This window comes from Heterodontus francisci, chromosome 31 (assembly GCF_036365525.1).
Source record: "Heterodontus francisci isolate sHetFra1 chromosome 31, sHetFra1.hap1, whole genome shotgun sequence".
Lineage (NCBI taxonomy): Eukaryota > Metazoa > Chordata > Chondrichthyes > Heterodontiformes > Heterodontidae > Heterodontus > Heterodontus francisci.
Window position 1 is genome coordinate 33,529,398 of NC_090401.1, and position 22,538 is coordinate 33,551,935.

Sequence of the window (22,538 nt, forward strand, 5' to 3'; positions counted from 1 at the left end):
CCCCTGCACCTGACTAACTTTGCAGAAGACCCCTCCACCTGACCAACATTGCAGACGACCCCTCCACCAGACCAACATTGCAGAAGACCCCTCCACCAGACCAACATTGCAGAAGACCCCTTCACCTGACTTACATTGCAGAAGACCACTCCACCAGACCAACATTGCAGAAGACCCCTCCACCTGACAAACATTGCAGAAGACCCTTTCACTAGACCAACATTGCAGAAGACCTCTCCACCTGACAAACATTGCAGAAGACCCCTTCACCTGACCAACATTGCAGAAGACCCCTCCACCTGACAAACATTGCAGAAGACCCTTTCACTAGACCAACATTGCAGAAGACCCCTCCACCTGACAAACATTGCAGAAGACCCTTTCACTAGACCAACATTGCAGAAGACCCCACCACCTGACTAACATTGCAGAAGACCCCTCCACCTGACAAACATTGCAGAAGACCCTTTCACTAGACCAACATTGCAGAAGACCCCTTCACCTGACCAACATTGCAGAAGACCCCTCCACCTGACAAACATTGCAGAAGACCCTTTCACTAGACCAACATTGCAGAAGACCTCTCCACCTGACAAACATTGCAGAAGACCCCTCCACCTGACCAACATTGCAGAAGACCCCTCCACCTGTCCAGCATTGCAGAAGACCCCTCCACCAGACCAACATTGCAGAAGACCCTTTCACTAGACCAACATTGCAGAAGACCCCTCCACCTGACCAGCATTGCAGAAGACTCCTCCACCGGACCAGCATTGCAGAGGAGCCCAAAGAAGCAGATGAAGAGCCTGCAACCATGGCAGAGGAAAAACACCAGGTGCCCCCAAAGTTTAGAGAAGCCTCCCTGCAGGCTGTCTTACAGACTGCAAGGCAGCAGGTCCTCTTCCCATGGGATATAAAAAGAGCGGCCCACCTGACCAAGCAAGCCTGGATGGAGATTGCAGAAGAGGTCAGCAGCCATGGGGTCAGCCCCCGAACATGGATGCTGTGCTGCAAATAGGTCAATGACCTCCTTCATTCTCAGGGCAGCTTAACGATTGCTGTTGGTAAAGCAGGAGTGTCATCACAGGAGAATGAGTGAATTAATGCAGGGGAACAAGGGTTCATCTAGTCCACACATGAGACACAGTGCTCATGTGTCCACCATTGGACTCATGGAGCTGCACATCAGGCATGGTTGAGCTGAGGAGATATGAAGCTCTTAACCCCTCAATGTTTGTGTTCTTTCATTCAGGCCTCAGTAATCCCAAAGGACGTGCATCTGGAGAGAGCTGGGACCATCCGTCCACCTCTGAGGAGAAGGAGGGAGACTCAGAGGGTGCACCCTCTCATCTTCCCCCGCACCTTCCACCAGCTCAAATGCTCTCACATCGGTGGGTATGCGTTCGCAATTAGATTCAGGATCACAACCTGGTTAGCACATCACAGACACTCAGTGGCCCTGTAAGATTCTGGACATAGAGTCATAGGCTGGAATTTTGTCGGCATGCCATGGTTCCCAATATAGGTCCCCAGCCCACGAGGGTGACTGGTGGGACCGCAGCAGCAATTGTACGAGCAGCAGCCTGCCTTTCCGAGCTGCCATTCCAATCTGAGAGCCAGCAGCCCTGCAGCCTCAGCAGTGCCAACAATAGAGGTGGCCATTGCTGAGGCTGCAAGGGGAAGGAGAGAGTATCTCCATATTGAGGCGCCCTTGAAGGGCAGGGAGAAAAAATATTGATATACTGGGGTCAGGCAGGCAGGCCCCAGTGATCGGAGAGCTGAACCCTCCAGTGGCAGCATCAGGGCTGCAGAGGTGGCCATTGCTTCCCTGGGCCCCTCCATGGGTCATGGAGCCTCCAGATAGGATGCCCCACCCCAGGGAAGCCGCACAGCGGCAGCCTCTATGTAGCTAGTGGTCTCCCCACGAAGCATAAGGCTGTCTGATATTCTGACGCTTGTAAAATCCTGGCAGCCTGGTAAAATGACCATCTAAAGGTCAATTCATTGGATTAATTGACAACCTGCCTCCAGTCGGCGGGCAGCTGAGCCGCTGCCATTCCCGTCATTGGGAATATCTCCTGGAGGCGGGAACATGTTGGGTTTACCTCCCAACGCCATTTTATAACCCCTCCTGCCTCCCAGCCCATCTCCAATTGGCTGGTAAATCTCCAGCCATAGAGTCATTATGGCACAGAAGGAGGCCATTCGGCCCATCGACTTCATGCCAGCTCTCTATAGAGCGATCCAGTCAATCCCATTCCCCCGCTCAATCTCCGTAGCTCTGCATGTTTATTTCCGTCAAGTTTCTATACAATTTCCTTTTGAAACCATTGATCATCTCCGCTTCCACCACCCTCATAGGCAGCAAGTTCCAGGTCATTACCACTTACTGCGTAAAAAAGTTCTGCCTTATATCCAACCTGTATCTCTTGCCGAAAAATCTGTATCCCCTTGTCTTTGTACCATCAGCTAATGGGAACAGCTTTTCTTTGTCTACCTTATCTAAACCTGTCATAATCATGTACACCTCCATCAAATATCCCCTCAATATCTTTTGCTCTAAGGAGAACAAGCCCAGCTTCGCGAAACTCACCTTGTAACTAAATTCACTCATCCCTGGAATCATTCTGGTAAACCACCTCAGCAACCTCTCAAGGACCTTCACATCCTTCCTAAAGTGTGGTGACCGAACTGAACGCAATACTCAATTCCTACAACACTGTGGACTGGATTTTATGCAGGCAGTGGGGGTCCCTTCGCTGGGCCAGAAAGGCTAGGGGAACCCCACCTCGGCCATTCTGAGGGGCCTCCAGCTGCATTTAATGTCCTTTAAGGGCAGAGATCCTGCCTTCAAGAACTGCTGGCCAAGCAAAGGGCCAGCAGCTCAGCAGTTCCATCAGGAATGGTGACCACTGCTAGTTCTGCAGGAGACCTGGACCAGGGACAGTCATGGAGCCTTGGACTGCAGGTAAATGGGGGTGGGCTCGCCAGGGTTAGTCAGGCAGGCTCCGGTGTGGCATGGGGGGGTGGATGTTTGTTGAGGGCAGGGGGCGGGGGGTGAGTTGCGCAGAGGCTGCCTTTGCTGCCGGAGGCCCTCCATGCACCACAGATGCTCAAGCTGGAGGGTACTGAACCCCCACCACCACCACCACCAGCCTGTAGGGAGACCGACTGGTGTTTGTGGGCAGTCTCCCCCGTGGCAGGGCTCCCACCAGCAGGAGGAGGCCCTTAAGAGTCCATTGATTGGCCACTTAAGGACATCAGCTGGCCTCTGGGTGGGAAGGTCTTCCTCAGCCCTCCCCGCCCCTGACAAAATTGAATGGCATCGGGAAAGCAACGGGCACTCCACCCTCTGCCATTCCTCATTATTTTATGGGCACCCACTCCATCCTGCCCATCTCGAGAGGGCTGATAAAATTCAGCTCTATATTTCAATCTCAGTGGTCTGAGTCTGCATTATTGTTGCAGGTAAAATAGCAATGTAACTTTGGCAATTAATTTAAACAAGCTTGATGGGCAAAGAAATATTTTTCTTTCTCGAAAGGCAACAGTTTGGTACAACCATTTGAACAGCAATGATGATTAAAAATCACTTTGCTGCTGACCACAAATTCCAGGCCAATTTTAAGTGAATTTATTGAAAACAGAGTTCTTCACAAATTTACAGCTTCCATCTGGATAGTAACAGTTTACATCTTGAGATAAATGCAGGCCATTGTATTGTACCTAAAAGAAACAGATTAGAAACAGAATTGACCAAAATCTCACTGTAACTTTGAACCTCAGTGGCATCAGAATACCTGGGCTGAATTTTCCCGGCCCCTCGATGCTGCGGGTCGCGGCACGGGGGTTGGTAAAATCATGCGGGGAGAGGCCTGCCTTGACCCGCAACATCGAGAAGGGTCCACCGCATATTACCGGTGGTGGGGGACCTCGGTGCGGCCCCCGCCCCCGCCGCCAGGCGGCAGGCCCTTCATATACACATGCAAATTGTACCAAATGCGATGCAAATAAACTTACCTGCAGGCGGTAGCCGTCCCACGCCAATATGACAGCCATCGTTCGTGCTCCGCGCACCTTCGGAACTGCACACGGAGTTCCGGGCAAGAACCTGGTGGGGAGGAGGGAGCAATAGAATTTTCAGGGCGGGAGGGATGGAGGAATGGGGAAATCAATTTTGGTTGGATGTGGGGATGGTGGGAAGGGTTTGAAGGGCAAAAGATTGAAGGTTGGGGGATAGTTCAGGTATTTGTAAAATCAATGGATGGTCACTTTGGGCAATGAAACAACCATTGTGGGGGTTGGGGAAGGGCCTCCATCACTTATTTTTATGTTTAATAACACTCGACTATATTTTGCCTTTAAACATTGAAATTATTTGTAAGGGCTTCATGCCCTTTAAAAATGGCGCTAATACCTGCGCGGTAGTGCCCGACACCGTTGCCGGGGACGCAGCGGCCGACCCCTTACGGCATCGGGGGCGGCTGCTCCACCCCCTCTATTTAAATGAGCCCCCGCGCATAATATCAGCCCCGTGTCAGGTAAAAATGGAGGAAATGCTTGCTGCAATACAATTGATCTTGATACACCTCATATTTTAATGGCATGACTGTGTCCATAGCAACCAAGTGCAGTTTCCTAGACAAGCAAGCAACCCATGAAATATATATTGTTTGTAATCTGGGTTTACATTTATACCATTACAACCCTGACAAAAATATTAATTTTTTTCATGGCATAGTTCTGCCTAACCAAACTAATACTCATGACAAATGCTTCTTGGTGTGCCAGAATCAATAGCTTTCCAAGATCCCAGATAGTAATCGGGACCGGTTAATTGAGTTCCTCTCCCCAGCCAAGAGCACTAACAATAATTGTTGTATCCCAGCTTCTACCCAAGCTTTATCACTTATTTCTTAATATTGGTTACAGTACTTCAATTACAATCAGTTTTCAAGTGTTTTAAAATCTTAAAATAGAATGCTACTGTTAAATTGTTTCTTATGTTCTGCACAAAATACCTCTTAACCCTGGCAATCCAACTTCACCTCGGTCTCCTGGATCACCCTTTTCTCCTTTGGGACCTCTCGGACCTTTAAAAACATAACGCGAATTAAACTAAATTTAAAAAAAGAAAATATTGAGGTTATGATGTTTCAGGGGCATATGCTAAACTAAGTTGATCGCAGGTTGATGTGGTTGGATGGCATGACCATAAACCTCTCTATTTCCTTTCACTTATGCAGATCATTTGATCATCTGCTGCAGTTTTTCTTTCATTATTCATTCTCGGGATATGGGTATCAGTGGCAAGGCCAGCATTTATTGCCCATCCCTATGGGTGCCTTGCTACTTCACAGGGACATAGGCACATTGGTGTGGAACTCGAGTTTAAATATAGGCCACAGCAGGTAAGGATAGCAGGTTTCTTTGAAGGATATTGACAAACCAGTTGCATTTCTACGATAATCCAGCAGCTTCATGGTCACTTTTACTGCTACAAGCTTTTTATTGCTAGATTTGTTTTACTGCAGTTTGCTGTTGTGGTCTTCAAACAGAGCTTAGCATATGTATGTGAATGAGTTCGCTTGTGCTATCTTCATATAGCTCTAAAGTATATCTTTCCTCAAATTATTAGAAAAGTTTGCTTTTACACCAATGAGTGAGCTTCCTTTTTCTACTATTTGGGGGCTGTCTTTAATAATCCTCAAGGCCTGGGAAATTCAAAACACTGCAACAAACAAGAGAAAAAACAGTCAGAGAGCAGTTACCACAGAAGATTGCGGAACTATGAGGATCCAGTGGAGCAGACCAGACCAAGAAAAGGGAAGCACCAACCAGCCAATCTTAAGTTAGTTAGTGCGGTCAGTATCAGGGGAAGGGGCGCAGTGGAGGCAGTGTAAAACAGGATGTCTATTTGTTTTCGGGCACTTTGCATTACTGCTCAAGAGGAATTTGACCCCCACTCTGTCCATTGTCACCACTTTCTTTTCTGTGGAATACCTACACACTACAAATCATACCTTACTTTTACTGTGATGTGCCTGTATACAGCAGCTAAGACCTTTGACCTTAAAGGAAAATACCATTTACACAAAGTTCAAAATTAGTAGCGGAATAATACTTTGAGTGGCACATTGTATAATGTGCCTATCCTGATAAAACAGCATATCCTAAAACTTTGCATAAGCAACTCCACAGGTGATTGACAAGTTGTAATCAGATTTTTACAGCACATCCTGACTGTTTCAAACCCGTCACTTATCCTCTTCTGCACTATTTATCTTTCTTCCACTGTCAGATAGGCTTTTGGAGTAGTTGTTTTAGAAGTCGTTAGAATTACAATGACAAGACCCAGCTCATTGTGGAATTTAAATGGCTTGAGCTCGGAGATCAGTAATCAAGACATCAGGCTGCTAATCTGTCATCCTATAATGGCAGCCACTTGCTGATGGACCCATTGCACACATCAACAAGACAGGTTTCTGCCAGCTGGGAGACCCAATGTAAAATTTGGCACAGAAGGAGGGCAGTCCACCCATGGTGCCTCTGCCGATGTTAACTCCCCACCGCAACTAGCCACTCTAACTCGATTTCTTTGTACCCATAGCAATATTTTGCTCCTTCAAGCGTTCACCCAATTTCCTTGTGATTTGCTTGACTTTATTACTCACTTTTTGTTAAAAGATTTCACATTGGAATAACCATTTGGATGGAAAGATACCCCCTTCTCACCATGCTTCCAGGACTAATCCTGACGTCATACCACCTTGTCACTGATTCACCCATTTCACTGTTTACTCTCTCAAACCTTTTCATAATTTTGAACATGTCTACGAGATCCTCCCTTACCTTTCTCTGTTCTACTGGTACAGCGCTATGTTTTAAAGACTATCATCTTAAAAATACCCTCCCAACCCTGGTATCATCCTAGTGAATATACCTTGCAGCCTCATCATGGATCTAACAGAATGCCAAACCTCTAAATTAATGCAGAGTCTCTGAGATTTTTAAATTTATCTTAGAGGCATGGAGTTTTATGATTTGAAATCATATGCAGGAAGAGATTAGAAGCAATGGCTTCTGCCTGACTCTACAGCTTTGAATGCTGACTCCCATTTAGTGTTTAAACATTTAAAAAGGAGAAGACATGTGAACGTGAGGTTAGACCTCATAGAAGCCATGTGTTTATTTTACAATCTCTGACGATTTATTTTGCTATATAAGAAAACTAGGAGACTGAGCAATTATCAGACTTCTGCTCGGTATATTGGAATTGTTTGACTATGCAATATAGTGAGTACATTCTCAAAGATTTGCTTGCTGTGCAGGGATAAAATTCTATCAAAGTCTAAGTTAATCTGCTAAATGATTACTTTTAAATAAAAGTTGAAAATTATTTTCTGTCCACCTGCTTATGCTATTTCCCAGTTCTATTTCTTGTTCCCTCCTCTTTGCTCAAACGTCTTTTTTTTCTGCTGGTCTCCAGAATCTTTCTTTGTTTTTTCTATAGTTTTCCTCCTTGATTTTCCACGACCTCACTGTCTTTTTGCTGTTCTTTAAGCAAGTCTCTTTGCTTACCCCTGCTATTTCCACCAAAGATTTCCCTTATTAGTGGACCGAGCTTCTTTTAGTCTTGTACATTTCTGCATTCTCTGAATAAATAGTAAAATTTGGGGGCCATTTCCCCATAGCCCACTACTGACAAGCTTCTCCCTCTAGACTCAACTTAGCCAGGACAAGTCTGCCTCCTGTGGGCTATAATCTGTGGAAACTCTTTTTTGTAGAGATAGAGGGCTGAAGTTTATCAGCCATGGCGCGCTGTGTAAGTAGTGGCCTTCCAACAAGTAGATGCCGCCGCACAACCCCCGCAGTATTATGCGTGGGAGCTGATTTAAATGGAGAGGGCGGAGCAGCCACCCCCCAATGGCATAGAGGGGGCAGCCGCCGTATCCCTGGCAACAGTGTCCAGTGCCACCACGCAGGCGCCGGTGCCATTTTTAAAGGGCTGCAAGCCCTTAGGAGAAATTTTAATATTCAAAGTTATATTGTGCAGCATTATGTATAAAAAATTAAATAAATACTGTAGGCCCTTTCCCACCACCCCCACCCCACACAATGTTTGTTTACGGGGCATTATGATCAAAAGGAACTTTATTTCCAACCCGCATTTCCCCCCCCACCCCAACCTCTTCACATTTGCCCTTCAACCCCATCCCACCATCCCCACAGCCAATGAAAAGTGTTTTCCCCACTCCCCCACCCCTCCCGTCATAATAATTTTATTCCTCCCCCCCCTCCCCACCAGTGTCTTGCCTTGGAACTCTGTTGAAGGTGTGCGGGTCATGGCCGCTTGGCCGTAAAATCGGTGTGGGACGGCCGCCGTCGCAGGTAAGTTAATTTGAATGTTAATTATCCTCATTATTATGGCCAGGGGAGAAAGGGGTCTAGGGGTTCCCTCTCGGCCTTTTCATTGTTTGGCCATAACAGGCTTTAATTTTTAAAACACTGTTTTTAGCTTCCACTCTGAATCCTTGTTCCCTGCTCTCCAATTAAAATGGCAAAGAGATCAACCAGACAGCTCTCTCTTCAAGTTAAGTTGCCGTCTGACTTCAAACTGTTCTGTGAACACAATTCAAACCAAACTGGGGCCAGCAGGACAGTCATGTGACTAGCTCTTTTTTTCTGGACAACCTGCCCAGTGAGATTTTGTGGATTCTTAGTAGACATCCTCAGTAGGAGGCTGGAATGCTGACCTTCACACACTCTATGTCTTTTGATCAAAATCCATTTGGTTAATTGAATCAGGGAGCAGTTCCATTGTCTTCTCCAGGAAACTGTCTCTTAGAATGCAAATGTTTTCACACACTGTCCTTTTAAAATGCAGATGCAGCCATGTTTTCAGTCCAGTAAGAGTTTAAAATTAATGCTCCATGTGATGAAACTAATATGCCTCATTCTTGGCAGGTGTTGTTTTCCTCACATCATTTTAATATTTTAATGAAGGCCCCACCGTCAAGTGGAGGGAGGGGGCGTACCAAGTCCTCGCCACCACCGCTAATATCTTGTGGGGCCTTCTTGTCGCCGTGGGTCGAGGCGGGCTGCTCCCGCTAGCATTTTACGGGCCTCCCCACCACGAGCCACAGCATCGAGGGGCTGATAAAATTCAGGCCATAATTCTCACTATTTTTACATTTTCTCTGTTGGCATCTCAGTACTAATGTCCTATCTATAACAGAGGACCCAAAACTCTACATCACTGTGGCCTTGATAATATTGCAGAGATATTTTGTCAGTTTCTTCTTCTTGAATTCAATGGCTCAATACATAAACCCCAGAAGTCCACTTGCCCTTCACTGAAATCTTGCTTTTAAGGATCTGTGTATCTGCACCTCTTAATCTCTATCAATTCATCATGTAAATAATACCACATGAAACCTGTCACATCAGGAGTAAGGCACATTTCTCCCCCCTCAATCTTCCATTGTTTGAGACCACTCTTGTATGACTAGTCCTTGCCTTACAGAGGAATAGTTACACTGACAACTTCCAATGATAGAGTTACTTTTACCAGTGTGACTAGCTTCTATAAGGAGTTTAGGAAAATATATACTAATGTTTTGTAATTACCTTGTATTAGAGTAATGTTCTGTAAAACCAGCGAGTGCTCCCAGTCTTTCAGTCTCAAGTCTTCAGTGACATTGTTTAAAATGGTTATCTCAGCCCTCAGCTCATTCTCCAAACTATTCTGAGCCACCCTCATGATCTGTGCATCATCAGACACATTTCTCATGTGCAGAACAAATTCTTCTATCTTCTGCTGTTGGATGAGAATGTTTTCCGTGCAGGTGATATTCAGAGAGCGTATTGTTGATATAGTACCTTGAACATGATAATTTAGCTGCTGGACTTCACTCTGCAATTCCTGTAAAGCTTTCCCATCCATTTCAGTTGAATTGAACATCAAAACCATGTTGTAAGTTTCCTCCTCACTCTCCTTTTGTAATTGCTGGAGACTGTTATCTAAATAGTTTAATGAACTATTCATCAACTGGGTTTGAAGAGTAATCTCCAAAAGTATGCTTTCCATTTTCACATTATGTTGAATAAGTTTATTCAGTGCATCTTCCTGGCGCTGCACTGTCTCTTTAAGCCCTGCAGTCTCTTTTGCTAATTCACTCCAATTCTTGCCATTTTGGCCTGTTTCCAATCTCATTTCAACAGCTTCGCTTTCTGTATCAAATTCAGGACAAATTCCTGAATTATTTTCTTTTCTTGATGATTTCTGAACTGAAAATGTAAATGAAAAATAAAGCGTTGTTAGAGGAACTGCACAGAGCGCAAAGAAAAAGTGAATTTCTTTAAAAAAAAATGTAATGGGTTGTGATTTACTGAGAAAGATTAAACATCTGTAGGATTAGTATAAATGGGTGGTTGATGGTCGGCACAGACTCGTTGGGCCGAAGGGCCTGTTTCGATGCTATATCTCTCTATGAGTCTCTGATTCTATCTGCAATTCTGATGACCAAAGGTGAGCCAGGAACGAATGTTACAGTAATCACTCCAAGCTGCATGTTTATGAAAAATAAGACAATGCATCAAAGGATATGGCTTTGTGTCTGCAATGTTGGATTCCCAATCTCAGTTGTAAATAAAGTCTGAAGTAGCTCCAAATGGAAATGACACCACTTCTACAGGATAACTCTAAGTTTTTACTGGCATAGTTCAGGCAGTAACCATTACATTCCCATTTAGCTCAGTCTTGCAGCCCAATGCCGCCTGAAAATAAGGGGTGTTAAATCAAAGGAAAATCCAGACCAGCATCGTTTAATTTGTGGTTTAATCCATTTTAGCACTGCACTTTTATATTTTGTTGCCAATTGAATATTTCAAAGAGACTAAAGACTTGGAATATAAATGGACCCAAAATTGTATCCAATTGGGAACAGAGAGATGCGAGCTTGATAGCAGGGTGGAAAGTGAAATGAAATTAGCCTATGAAGCACTGAATTGGGATTTAAATGGCAGGGCAAGCTGAAGGAGCTGCCTAGCCTTCATTTATTCCAACATAATTGCCCTGAATTTTTTTTTTATCTCCAAAATATACTTTATTCATAAAAATCTGTAAAAAATACATTACCAAACAGTTTCAAACAGCACCAAGTCAACAAATACAAACAGTGCAAGGGAGATCAGTTTCCTTCAATATAATCATGAGTTGCCTCACAACCCTTCCATTTCATTTGTTATGCCATATACATTTTACAGCAAATGAAAACTTTCCCGATACAGTTCGAGGGGTTGCCCATGGATCCAGCCCCTCAGTTCAGCTTGGTGGGGGGAACCTTACACAGTGGTCTTTCCCCATTGAGCCTTTGCTGCGGCTGCCCCAAGCTTTAGTGCGTCCCTCAGCACGTAGTCCTGGATTTTCGAATGTGCCAGTCTGTAACATTCAGTCGTGGAATTTCTGTGAGGCTACTAGCAGTTTCCCACCCTAATGTCGGGGTAACTTTTGGGCCATTTCTCTGGAGTTTCCACAGGTCTCCTATCAAGGTCATGGCGGGAGACCAGGGGGATCCCTGGAATTTTAGGGGATTATGTTTTTTGTGTTCTGTTTCTTTATTGTAACAATAATAAAGTTTGGGGCAGTCCAATGGCAGAACACTGAGCACCTGACTCAGAAGATCCTGAATTCACATCTCTACCTTGACAGACATTTCGACTCTGATTGTGTCTCAGCTTTGCCTCTACATGGAGCAGTACATCACCTTCACTCCTCATGAGAGGAAGGCTGTCAAAACCAGGCGAGCACAGTTTGCAGAAGAATACCTCATATGGCTGATCACTAACTAATGAGTTTGAGCAGCAGAAGAAACAGGTGAATGAGGAAGTGGACTTGTGTTAAATGCACCTGTAAGGCCTTAGAAGTGAAGTAGGGGAACCAATGCTTACTATTCCAACGCATTATAAACGAAAAAAGTAAATTGTTACCTGCCATGGCCACGACTGATACCAGGATACAGAGAACTATCAGGTACAGAGCAATCACTGCTGTCCGCAGGGTCCAAGATGGTAATGGTATGTTGAGGTAAGCTCTGCTTTCATTTACACTACTGGGCTCTGAAAAGCAATGGAAACCTTATGACATATAGTTTATTTACATTTTCTTCAATGAATATTTGAAAAGATTAAAGCCTAAAACAAATTAGACTGTAGTCTTTCCACCATTTAAAAATCAATTAACAAGCTATTAAGCCCGTTGTTCTTTGTGAAAGTACCAACATACATAAACTCATGGCCTCTGCCTGTTGTTCTCTGCTCTCTCTCCTCTTTTGGTCAATCAAATAAGGGAACTACTCCAACCTGGCTGTGCACGTTCTGATGAAATGTACCACTTGAAACATTGATCTATCATTCTCTTTCAGATAGCAAATGAAATGCTTTGCTCATCTAACATTTTAGTCTAGAAATTCCCTGGCAATGCGGAGCGAACTTACAGCTGAGCGGTCAATTTCAGTGTAAGTTACAAGTTAATCCCCTTTTGTTTCGGAGGACCAGGGGACTGCTGGGTAAGGGAAAGCTATTTATTTGGGCAGTGGCAGTACCCGAGACACTACACGTGTAGTGTCTCCCACCCACCCTCCTCCTCTAACCAAAAAAAAAGGACTCTGGTGTGTTGATAAGGTAAGCTTTTTATTTAAAAAGTTCAGTCCGTCGGATTGCTAAGCGAACAAGTTTTGACTTTTTTTTTTTCGTTTGGTTTTTCAGTAGATTTGTTGGGAATCTAGAATAGTGGGAATGGAGGTAAAGGCAGTTGTATGTTCCTCCTGCAGAATGTGGGAGGTAGGGGTCGCCAAGAGTGTCCCTGCTGACTGCATCTGCGGGAAGTGCACCCAACTCCAGCTCCTCGCAGACCGCGTTAGGGAACTGGAGCTGGAGCTGGATGAACTTCGGATCATTCGGGAGGCGGAGGGGATTATTGACAGGAGTTATAGGGAGGCAGTCACACCTCAGGTAAAAGAAGTAGGTAGATGGGTTACCGTCAGGGGAAGGAAAGGGAACCAGCAGGCAGTGCAGGGATCCCCTGTGGCCGTTTCCCTCAACAACAGGTATACCGTTTTGGATACTGTTGAGGGGGACGACTTACCAGGGGTAAGCAATGGGGTGCAGGTCTCTGGCACAGAGTCTGTCCCTGTTGCTCAGAAGGGAAAGGGGAAGAGGAGCACAGCATTAGTCATTGGGGACTCCATAGTTAGGGGAACAGATAGGAGGTTCTGTGGGAACGAGAGAGACTCACGGTTGGTGTGTTGCCTCCCAGGTGCCAGGGTACGTGATGTCTCTGATCGTGTTTTTGGGATCCTTAAGGGGGAGGGGGAGCACCCCCAAGTCGTGGTCCACATAGGCACCAACGACATAGGTAGGAAGAGAGATGGGGATTTAAGGCAGAAATTCAGGGAGCTAGGGTGGAAGCTTAGAGCGAGAACAGCCAGAGTTGTTATCACTGGGTTGTTGCCCGTGCCACGTGCTAGCGAAGAGAGGAATAGGGAGAGAGAGGAGTTGAACACGTGGCTGCAAGGATGGTGTAGGAGGGAGGGTTTTGGTTTCCTGGATAATTGGGGCTCTTTCTGGGGTAGGTGGGACCTCTACAAACAGGATGGTCTTCACCTGAACCAGAGGGGTACCAATATCCTGGGGGGGAGATTTGTTAGTGCTCTTCGGGGGGGTTTAAACTAAATCAGCAGGAGAATGGGAACCTAAAGTGTAGTTCCAGTGTACAGGCTGTTGAGAGTAGTGAGGTAGGGGATAAGGTTACAGGGACGCAAGAGGGCACTGGCAAGCAAGAACTTGGTTTAAAGTGTGTCTACTTCAATGCCAGGAGCATCCGGAATAAGGTGGGTGAGCTTGCAGCATGGGTTGGTATCTGGGATCCTGATGTTGTGGCCATTTCAGAGACATGGGTAGAGCAGGGGCAGGAATGGATGTTGCAGGTTCCGGGATTTAGATGTTTCAGTAAGAACAGAGAAGAGGGTAAAAGAGGGGGGGGTGTGGCATTGTTAATCAAGGAAAGTATTACAGCGGCAGAAAGGACGTTTGAGGACTCGTCTACTGAGGTAGTATGGGCCGAGGTTAGAAACAGGAGAGGAGAGGTCACCCTGTTGGGAGTTTTCTATAGACCTCCGAATTGTTCCAGAGATGTACAGTGGCGCAGTGGTTAGCACCGCAGCCTCACAGCTCCAGCGACCCGGGTTCAATTCTGGGTACCGCCTGTGTGGAGTTTGCAAGTTCTCCCTGTGTCTGCGTGGGTTTCCTCCGGGTGCTCCGGTTTCCTCCCACATGCCAAAGACTTGCTGGTTGATAGGTTAATTGGCCATTATAAATTGCCCCTAGTATAGGTAGGTGGTAGGGAAATATAGGGACAGGTGGGGATGTGGTAGGAATATGGGATTAGTGTAGGATTAGTATAAATGGGTGGTTAATGGTCGGCACAGACTCAGTGGGCCGAAGGGCCTGTTTCAATGCTGCACCTCTAAACTAAACTAAACATGTAGAGGAAAGGATAGTGAAGATGATTCTCGACAGGAGCGAGAGTAACAGGGTAGTGGTTATGGGGGACTTTAACTTTCCAAATATTGACTGGAAATACTATAGTTCGAGTACTTTAGATGGGTCTGTTTTTGTCCAGTGTGTGCAGGCGGGTTTTCTGACACAGTATGTGGACAGGCCAACCAGGGGCGATGCCACATTGGATTTGGTACTGGGTAATGAACCCGGCCAGGTGTTCGATTTAGATGCAGGTGAGCACTTTGGCGATAGTGATCACAATTCGGTTAGGTTTACCTGAGCGATGGGCAGGGACAGGTATATACCGCAGGGCAAGAATTATAGCTGGGGGAAAGGAAATAATGACGCGATTAGGCAAGATTTAGGATGTGTAGGATGGGGAAGGAAACTGCAGGGGATGGGCACAAAGGAAATGTGGAGCTTATTCAAGGAGCAGCTAATGCGTGTCCTTGATAAGTATGTACCTGTCAGGCAGGGAGGAAGTTGTCGAGCGAGGGAGCCGTGGTTTACTCAAGAAGTTGAAGCGCTTGTCAAGAGGAAGAGGGCGGCTTATGTTAGGATGAGACGTGAAGGCTCAGTTAGGGCGCTTGAGAGTTACAAGCTAGCCAGGAAGGATCTAAAGGGAGGGCTAAGAAGAGCAAGGAGAGGACACGAGAAGTCATTGGCGGATAGGATCAAAGAAAACCCTAAGGCTTTCTATAGGTATATCAGGAATAAAAGAATGATAAGAGTTAGAACAGGGCCAATCAAGGATAGTAGTGGGAAGTTGTGTGCAGAATCAGAGGAGATAGGGGAAGCGTTAAATGAATATTTTTCGTCAGTATTTACAGTAGAGAAAGAAAATGTTGCCGAGGAGATTACTGAGATACAGCCTACTAGGCTAGATGGGATTGAGATTCACAAGGAATTTTAGCAATTTTGGAAAGAGTGAAAATAGATAAGTCCCCTGGGCCAGATGGGATTTATCCTAGGATTCTCTGGGAAGCCAGGGAGGAGATTGCAGAGCCGTTGTTGTTGATCTTTATGTCGTCATTGTCGACAGGAGTAGTGCCGGAAGACTGGAGGATAGCAAATGTTGTCCCCTTGTTCAAGAAGGGGAGTAGAGACAGCCCTGGTAATTATAGACCTGTGAGCCTTACTTCGGTTGTGGGTAAAATGTTGGAAAAGGTTATAAGAGATAGGATTTATAATCATCTTGAAAAGAATAAGTTCATTTGCGATAGTCAGCACGGTTTTGTGAAAGGTAGGTCGTACCTCACAAACCTTATTGAGTTTTTCGAGAAGGTGACCAAACAGGTGGATGAGGGTAAAGCCGTGGATGTGGTGTATATGGATTTCAGTAAGGCGTTTGATAAGGTTCCCCACGGTAGGCTATTGCAGAAAATACGCAAGTATGGGGTTGAAGGTGATTTAGAGCTTTGGATCAGAAATTGGCTAGCTGAAAGAAGACAGAGGGTGGTGGTTGATGGCAAATGTTCATCCTGGAGTTTAGTTACTAGTGGTGTACCGCAAGGATCTGTTTTGGGGCCACTGCTGTTTGTCATTTTTATAAATGACCTGGATGAGGGTGTAGAAGGGTGGGTTAGTAAATTTGCGGATGACACGAAGGTCGGTGGAGTTGTGGATAGTGTCGAAGGGTGTTGTCGGGTACAGAGGGACATAGATAGGCTGCAGAGCTGGGCTGAGAGATGGCAAATGGAGTTTAATGCGGAGAAGTGTGAGGTGATTCACTTTGGAAGGAGTAACAGCAATGCAGAGTACTGGGCTAATGGGAAGATTCTTGGTAGTGTAGATGAGCAGAGAGATCTTGGTGTCCAGGTACATAAATCCCTGAAAGTTGCTACCCAGGTTAATAGGGCTGTTAAGAAGGCATATGGTGTGTTAGCTTTTATTAGTAGGGGGATCGAGTTTCGGAGCCACGAGGTCATGATGCAGCTGTACAAAACTCTGGTGAGGCCGCACCTTGAGTATTGCGTGCAGTTCTGGTCACCGCATTATAGGAAGGATGTGGAAGCTTTGGAAAGGGTGCAGAGGAGATTTACTAGGATGTTGCCTGGTATGGAGGGAAGGTCTTACGAGGAAAGGCTGAGGGACTTGGGGTTGTTTTCGTTAGAGAGAAGGAGGAGGAGAGGTGACTTAATAGAGACATACAAGATAATCAGAGGGTTAGATAGGGTGGATAGTGAGAGTCTTTTTCCTCGGATGATGATGGCAAACACGAGGGGACATAGCTTTAAGTTGAGGGGTGAAAGATATAGGACAGATGTCAGAGGTAGTTTCTTTACGCAGAGAGTAGTAGGGGCGTGGAACGCCCTGCCTGCAACAGTAGTAGACTCGCCAACTTTAAGGGCATTTAAGTGGTCATTGGATAGACATATGGATGAAAATGGAGTAGTGTCGGTCAGATGGTCGGCGCAACATCGAGGGCCGAAGGGCCTGTACTGCGCTGTAATGTTCTAGTTCTAGTTCTAATGTTACACCAGCATTGTGCCTGCTGCTCCTACTGAAGTGCACAAAGTCAAGGGAGAGGGGCTATGAAGAGTGAGCATCTCTTGAGCTCCCAACCCTGTGAAGAGACTGGAAACACAGGTCTAGGCTTCACAAGCTGGTGGGTTACCATGCCTCCCTGAAAGGGGAAGTGGCTGCCCTCAGTGGCTACTTGTAATATTAAAGAAAAAACTTCCATTGGATATTAGGGATCCAGACCCTGATTCTGAGGAATTTCAGCCCCTTTCTGTGTTTATTTCAAACAAATTTATTTTCTGAATTCCAAACGCACATCCAAATCAAACCCTTTGCCAGATTGAAGAAAAATCCACTGAAGCAATGGGCCTACGGTAGAAAATTGCAGACAATTTTCATATAGATATAAATCTAAAGAATATAGAATTCAGTATTTCTTAAGGGTTAATTTTTAAATCCTTACTGCAATTGCTATTATCTGGATGTCTTGAATTAGTTTATTTTATACAGAGTGTCCCAGTTAAGCTTTAGAACATGTTTATACTGGTTTGTTCCTAAAGGCTGCTTAAAGACATAACACAGTACAGCAGAGAAAGTAGACTAGACACAATACAGATCAACAATTCAAATTCATTACTGCAATGGCACTGTGATGTTTAATGTTCTGTTTAAATTTTATAATATTGGAAGAGCAACTGAATACAAAAGAGATCAGCTTCAAGTTAATTGAAACTTGCGAATGTAGTTTAAGAGGGTATGAGACAGAACATTCTTCCTCTTCCTCCCCAGCCTGGAGTGATAAAGATGACAGAAACAGAAATGTTGGAAACATTAAGCAGGTCAGCCAGCATCTGTGGGAAAAACAGGCAAGTTAACATCTCGGGTATCATCATCAGAACTGTGTCAGACCCTTCTGTTCTCATGAAAGGTCTGTACCCAAAAGGTCAACTAATCTGTTCTCTCCACAGGTGCCAAGTGTTTCCAGCACTTTTTGCTTTGTTTCAGATTTCCAGCATCTGCAGTATTTTACTTTCAGCTGATATGAATTAAGATGACAGTTGCCCAAAAATGTTCGAGCACCACTAACTCGCCCAAACAATTAAATCACAATTGTCTCTTGTTCCTCAGTTTATGAGCAGGACTCAGTTGACTGACACTGTGGAGGCTGGTGCATTTTCTACTTCCTGAAATCAAAGCACACTTCTGAGGAAGTGGTGACTAAAGAACAAGGTTTAATTTCCTCAATTTATCAAAATAAACCCACAAAAAAACAAGCAATGCTGTGCAATGGAATAAAAAAATTCATTGAATTCCACATTTACACTATTAGGTTCATAGCAGAATATTGAGGCAATTCGGGTGACAAGGACTTTATTAACACAGGAACGCTTCCCCAATTTTCACCAGTCCAGCATTGGTGACTGTGCCTTTATCTGTCCACATACTTAACTCTGAAATTCCCTCACTAAACCTCTGCCTCGCTACCTCTTTCTCCTCCTTTAAGTCACTCCTTATAATCTACCTCTTTGACCAAGCTGTTGGTCACCTGTCCTAATATTTCTTTATGTGGCTCAGCGTCAACTTTTGTCGGCTAATACTCCTGTGAATTGCCATGGGATGTTTATACACTATATAAATGCAAATTGTTGTACAGACAGTAAGCAGAAAATTTCATCTCATTTAATTTTCTTGAAATGATTGCCAGCAGAGGGAAAGGTCACAAATACCACCTTTATGGATGGCCAGCAGATTTATCAGTATGTAGCATTTGTTGGTAATTCAGTTCACTTCCCACATTCATACAGCCTTGCACAATTCCTCACAGAGGAGTGGGATTTGGGAAGCCATATCATTTTCAAGAAAAACTTGGCATAACAGAGCCAGTTCAGCCATACCAAATCTCACAATGAAGCTATAATGGTAATGGTTTCAAAGAATGGTAAGTAGTTAACCTATTTTAAAATATTATTGTAGGAAATAGAGCAGCCTTATTGGATATCCTGAGGTTGTCCCAAATAATATTTATCTCATAACACCATACGTACCCTTTAAAATAGAAAAATAAAATTCAGAATTTATGGGGGCAGATTCTGCTTTGAGATTGTTTGGCAGCATTAAGATGAATTAAAACAGAGATGTGGGATCAAGGAAAAACTGAAAGAAAAAAAAAGAGGTATTTGTAGAACATTGAATTAAAAGGTTTCAAATATAGAAAGAGGTTCCTTCTCAATAATTATAATTTTATATGAACTTACTGTCATCACATAAATTCATTTCTGAATGAGAGTTAGAAGATTGCAGCATATTGGTTTCTTCATTCAGGTTTTCCAGTAGAGTAATGTTAGCGCTGCCCTCAGGCAATTTCTCCCACTTTACCATTCCTTAGTAGCAATCAGACTCAGTGAATGGATATATATTTACCTGAATAGATAACAATTAAAACAGACATGGTGAAGCACAATGGCGTTGTAAATATATCCCGACATTCAAAAAATATAATCCCTGTATTCACTCAAAATACAAAATAAAGTGAGGAGTTAAGTATAAATCTCATGGCCATTACAGAAAACTGTTCCAATGATGCTTTGAATGTTGGGATAGAACATTCTGACGTTCAGAGCTACTGTCTGATACTCTTGGTTTTTTACCTACAATCAATTTTATTCTTCACAGACAACATTGGGATTTCTTTTTCAAAGCAACAGATATAGAACTAAGGAATAGAGTATGATCAACCAGTTGCAGGCCAAGCACAAAGGGTAAATCTAGAGACGTCAAGGAAACTGCTGTCTATTCCATCCCAACATTTTTACCTTAATACCGACATCAAAAGAAAAATGTCTAGTGTATCGGCGTGACTTATTTTTAATTTTTTACTTCGTTCATCATTATGGCCTTGAGTAGCATTACCAATTTAGTCCAATATATGCTGAATTGTGGTAAGCTCTAGGTTATGGATCTTCACCATTGATCGTTGCATCAAGGCTGCCCAACCTCAGTTCATATCAGAACCTGGCAGACAGAAAAGAGGGTGAGTTTCATAGTATTGGACTGAATTGGCTTCCGAAACCAAACCCAGAAATGAAAGCACAGTATGCTAACTTACTCTACTCTTCAATCTGCATCCCCACACCCCACCCCAACTCCCTTTAACTTTCATCCGGTTAAAAAAAGTCAATGGCATCAAGATTTGAAGCTATCTTGTCTCCTACCATAGTTTATTAAAAATGCCTGCCAACTAGTGGGACTCCAAATTACAGACACCCTCCTTTTTACTGGTCACTTATGAGCACTAAATGGAGAAATCAGCTCCAATTTGCAATCATGAAGAAAAGATAAGGTTGCTGGAGATCATGGGATGTTTACTTGGTAGGAATGACACCCCACCAATAATCATGGCACAGTATTGGTAATAAGTATAACAATGGTCAGTGTGGGGGTCACCCACGAGTGGTGTGGTGTAGCAATGATTCCACTAAGTGCAAGCCACACCCATATAATAGTGACAGGATATGCAGGAAGCTTCTTAATAATTAAAAGGTCCGGAAAGCCTAAGCAACCCTGTGCAAACACCAGTGGTGTGCCAACAGAATGAGGAACACCAGTGAACAGCAAGCAAATATTCCACAATTATAGTGGATTCAGTGAGAGTTTCATAAGGAATTTCGGGAACAGAATGGAAATAAATGCATTCATTTAAAATGAACCAAAGATGCAGAAAGAAAACAGGATCAAGGAAAAGTAATAGAGTCAGTGGGAAAAGAAACAGGATCAGAGAGAAAAGGAACAGTCGGGGAAATAATTAGGAAGAGAGATAGCAACAAATGAAGAAAAAAAGGCAAGAAAATAGCACTTTCTGTATCAATGAAACAAAAGTTACCCAACTATCGATATTAAAATCCTTGTGCCATGACACAGGCACAAAAATCAAATGTTATTTAATTTAACAAATTAACAAGTATATAGCAAGTTTTTGCATGAAATATTGCTCAGCCCATACACCAAATCTAAATCAGAGATTCAATAACTACTCACAAGATTATATGATTTTTTTTGTGTTTGGGAACTCTGAAGAGAACACTCTAATCTTCACAAGTTAGGAACACAGCCGAAGTGAGCTCTCAGTGTACTCCACAAACAATTACAAGGCTGCATGATTGGGATCTAGGTAATGATTAGTTCGCAGCACAGACAGGCAGGTCTGCGATCCTATCAAATGCATGTTGCAAATTTTGTTAAAGCAGAGGTGTAACAAATAAAGGGCTTGTTAAATTGGAGAGCGATTAGTAAAACTGTAATATAAATCTATAAAGATGATTGCCTTGGATCTTCTCTGGAAAATTGGAATGCAAAATTTAATTAGTCAAGGAAAACAGACCACAGACATTTATAAGACAACTGTGATTAATAATTAACATTAATGTAATTGCGACGGTGTTTGAAGCAGTGGCTATGAATCCGTGAATGATATTTCATGGGGTTTAAATAGACAAGTGCAATGCTGTAGACATTGAGGAATGTTTGGTAGAAAAATATGAGGCAAAAATACTAGTCAGATGTGGATGTGAAGAACAAGAGGAAAAGCCCCTGGGAAGGACAGCATTACCCCTGAAATAATCAAGAGTGCCAAGCCTGCTATATTGTCAGCACTACATGAACTGCTATGCCTGTGCTGGGACGAGAGAGCAGTACCTCAGGACATGCACGATGCCAATATCATCACCCTCTATAAAAACAAAGGTGACCGAGGTGACTGCAACAACTACCGTGGAATCTCCCTGCTCAGCATAGTGGGGAAAGTCTTTGCTCGAGTCGCTCTAAACAGGCTCCAGAAGCTGGCCGAGCGTGTCTACCCTGAGGCACAGTGTGGCTTTCGTGCAGAGAGATCGACGTTGACATGCTGTTCTCCCTTCATCAGATACAGGAGAAATGCCATGAACAACAGATGCCCCTCTACATTGCTTTCATTGATCTCACCAAAGCCTTTGACCTCATCAGCAGACGTGGTCTCTTCAGACTACTAGAAAAGATTGGATGTCCACCAAAGCTACTAAGTATCATCATCTCATTCCATGACAATATGAAAGGCACAATTCAACATGGCGGCACCTCATCAGACCCCTTTCCTATCCTGAGTGGCGTGAAACAGGGCTGTGTTCTCGCACCCACACTTTTTTGGATTTTCTTCTCCCTGCTGCTTTCACATGCGTTCAGGTCTTCTGAAGAAGGAATTTTCCTCCACACAAGATCAGGGGGCAGGTTGTTCAACCTTGCCCGTCTAAGAGCGAAGTCCAAAGTACAGAAAGTCCTCATCAGGGAACTCCTCTTTGCTGATGATGCTGCTTTAACATCTCACACTGAAGAGTGCCTGCAGAGTCTCATCGACAGGTTTGTGGCTGCCTGCAATGAATTTGGCCTAACCATCAGCCTCAAGGAAACGAACATCATGGGGCAGGACGTCAGAAATGCTCCATCCATCAATATTGGCGACCACGCTCTGGAAGTGGTTCAAG

At 44.2% G+C, this 22,538-nt stretch overlaps 1 protein-coding gene across 3 annotated transcripts in view; it reads right to left on the reverse strand.

Moving 5' to 3' along the window:
• Positions 1-21,143, reverse strand: part of LOC137346963 (macrophage scavenger receptor types I and II-like) — a 146,492-nt gene extending 125,349 nt beyond the window's left edge. The window contains exons 1-6 of one of the 3 annotated variants that reach the window (XM_068010919.1): positions 21,061-21,143; positions 19,936-20,037; positions 19,281-19,446; positions 11,992-12,120; positions 9,631-10,290; positions 5,022-5,093 (exon numbers count right to left, since the gene is read on the reverse strand). In XM_068010919.1, coding sequence (XP_067867020.1) covers positions 5,022-5,093; positions 9,631-10,290; positions 11,992-12,120; positions 19,281-19,404 — 985 coding nt within the window. In that variant the 5' untranslated portion in view covers positions 19,405-19,446; positions 19,936-20,037; positions 21,061-21,143. Of the gene's footprint in view, positions 1-5,021; positions 5,094-9,630; positions 10,291-11,991; positions 12,121-19,280; positions 19,447-19,838; positions 19,915-19,935; positions 20,038-21,060 lie in introns of those variants that run through there. The other 2 variants (XM_068010920.1, XM_068010921.1) reach the window with 2 other exon arrangements.
• Between the last annotated feature and the right edge of the window lie 1,395 nt (positions 21,144-22,538).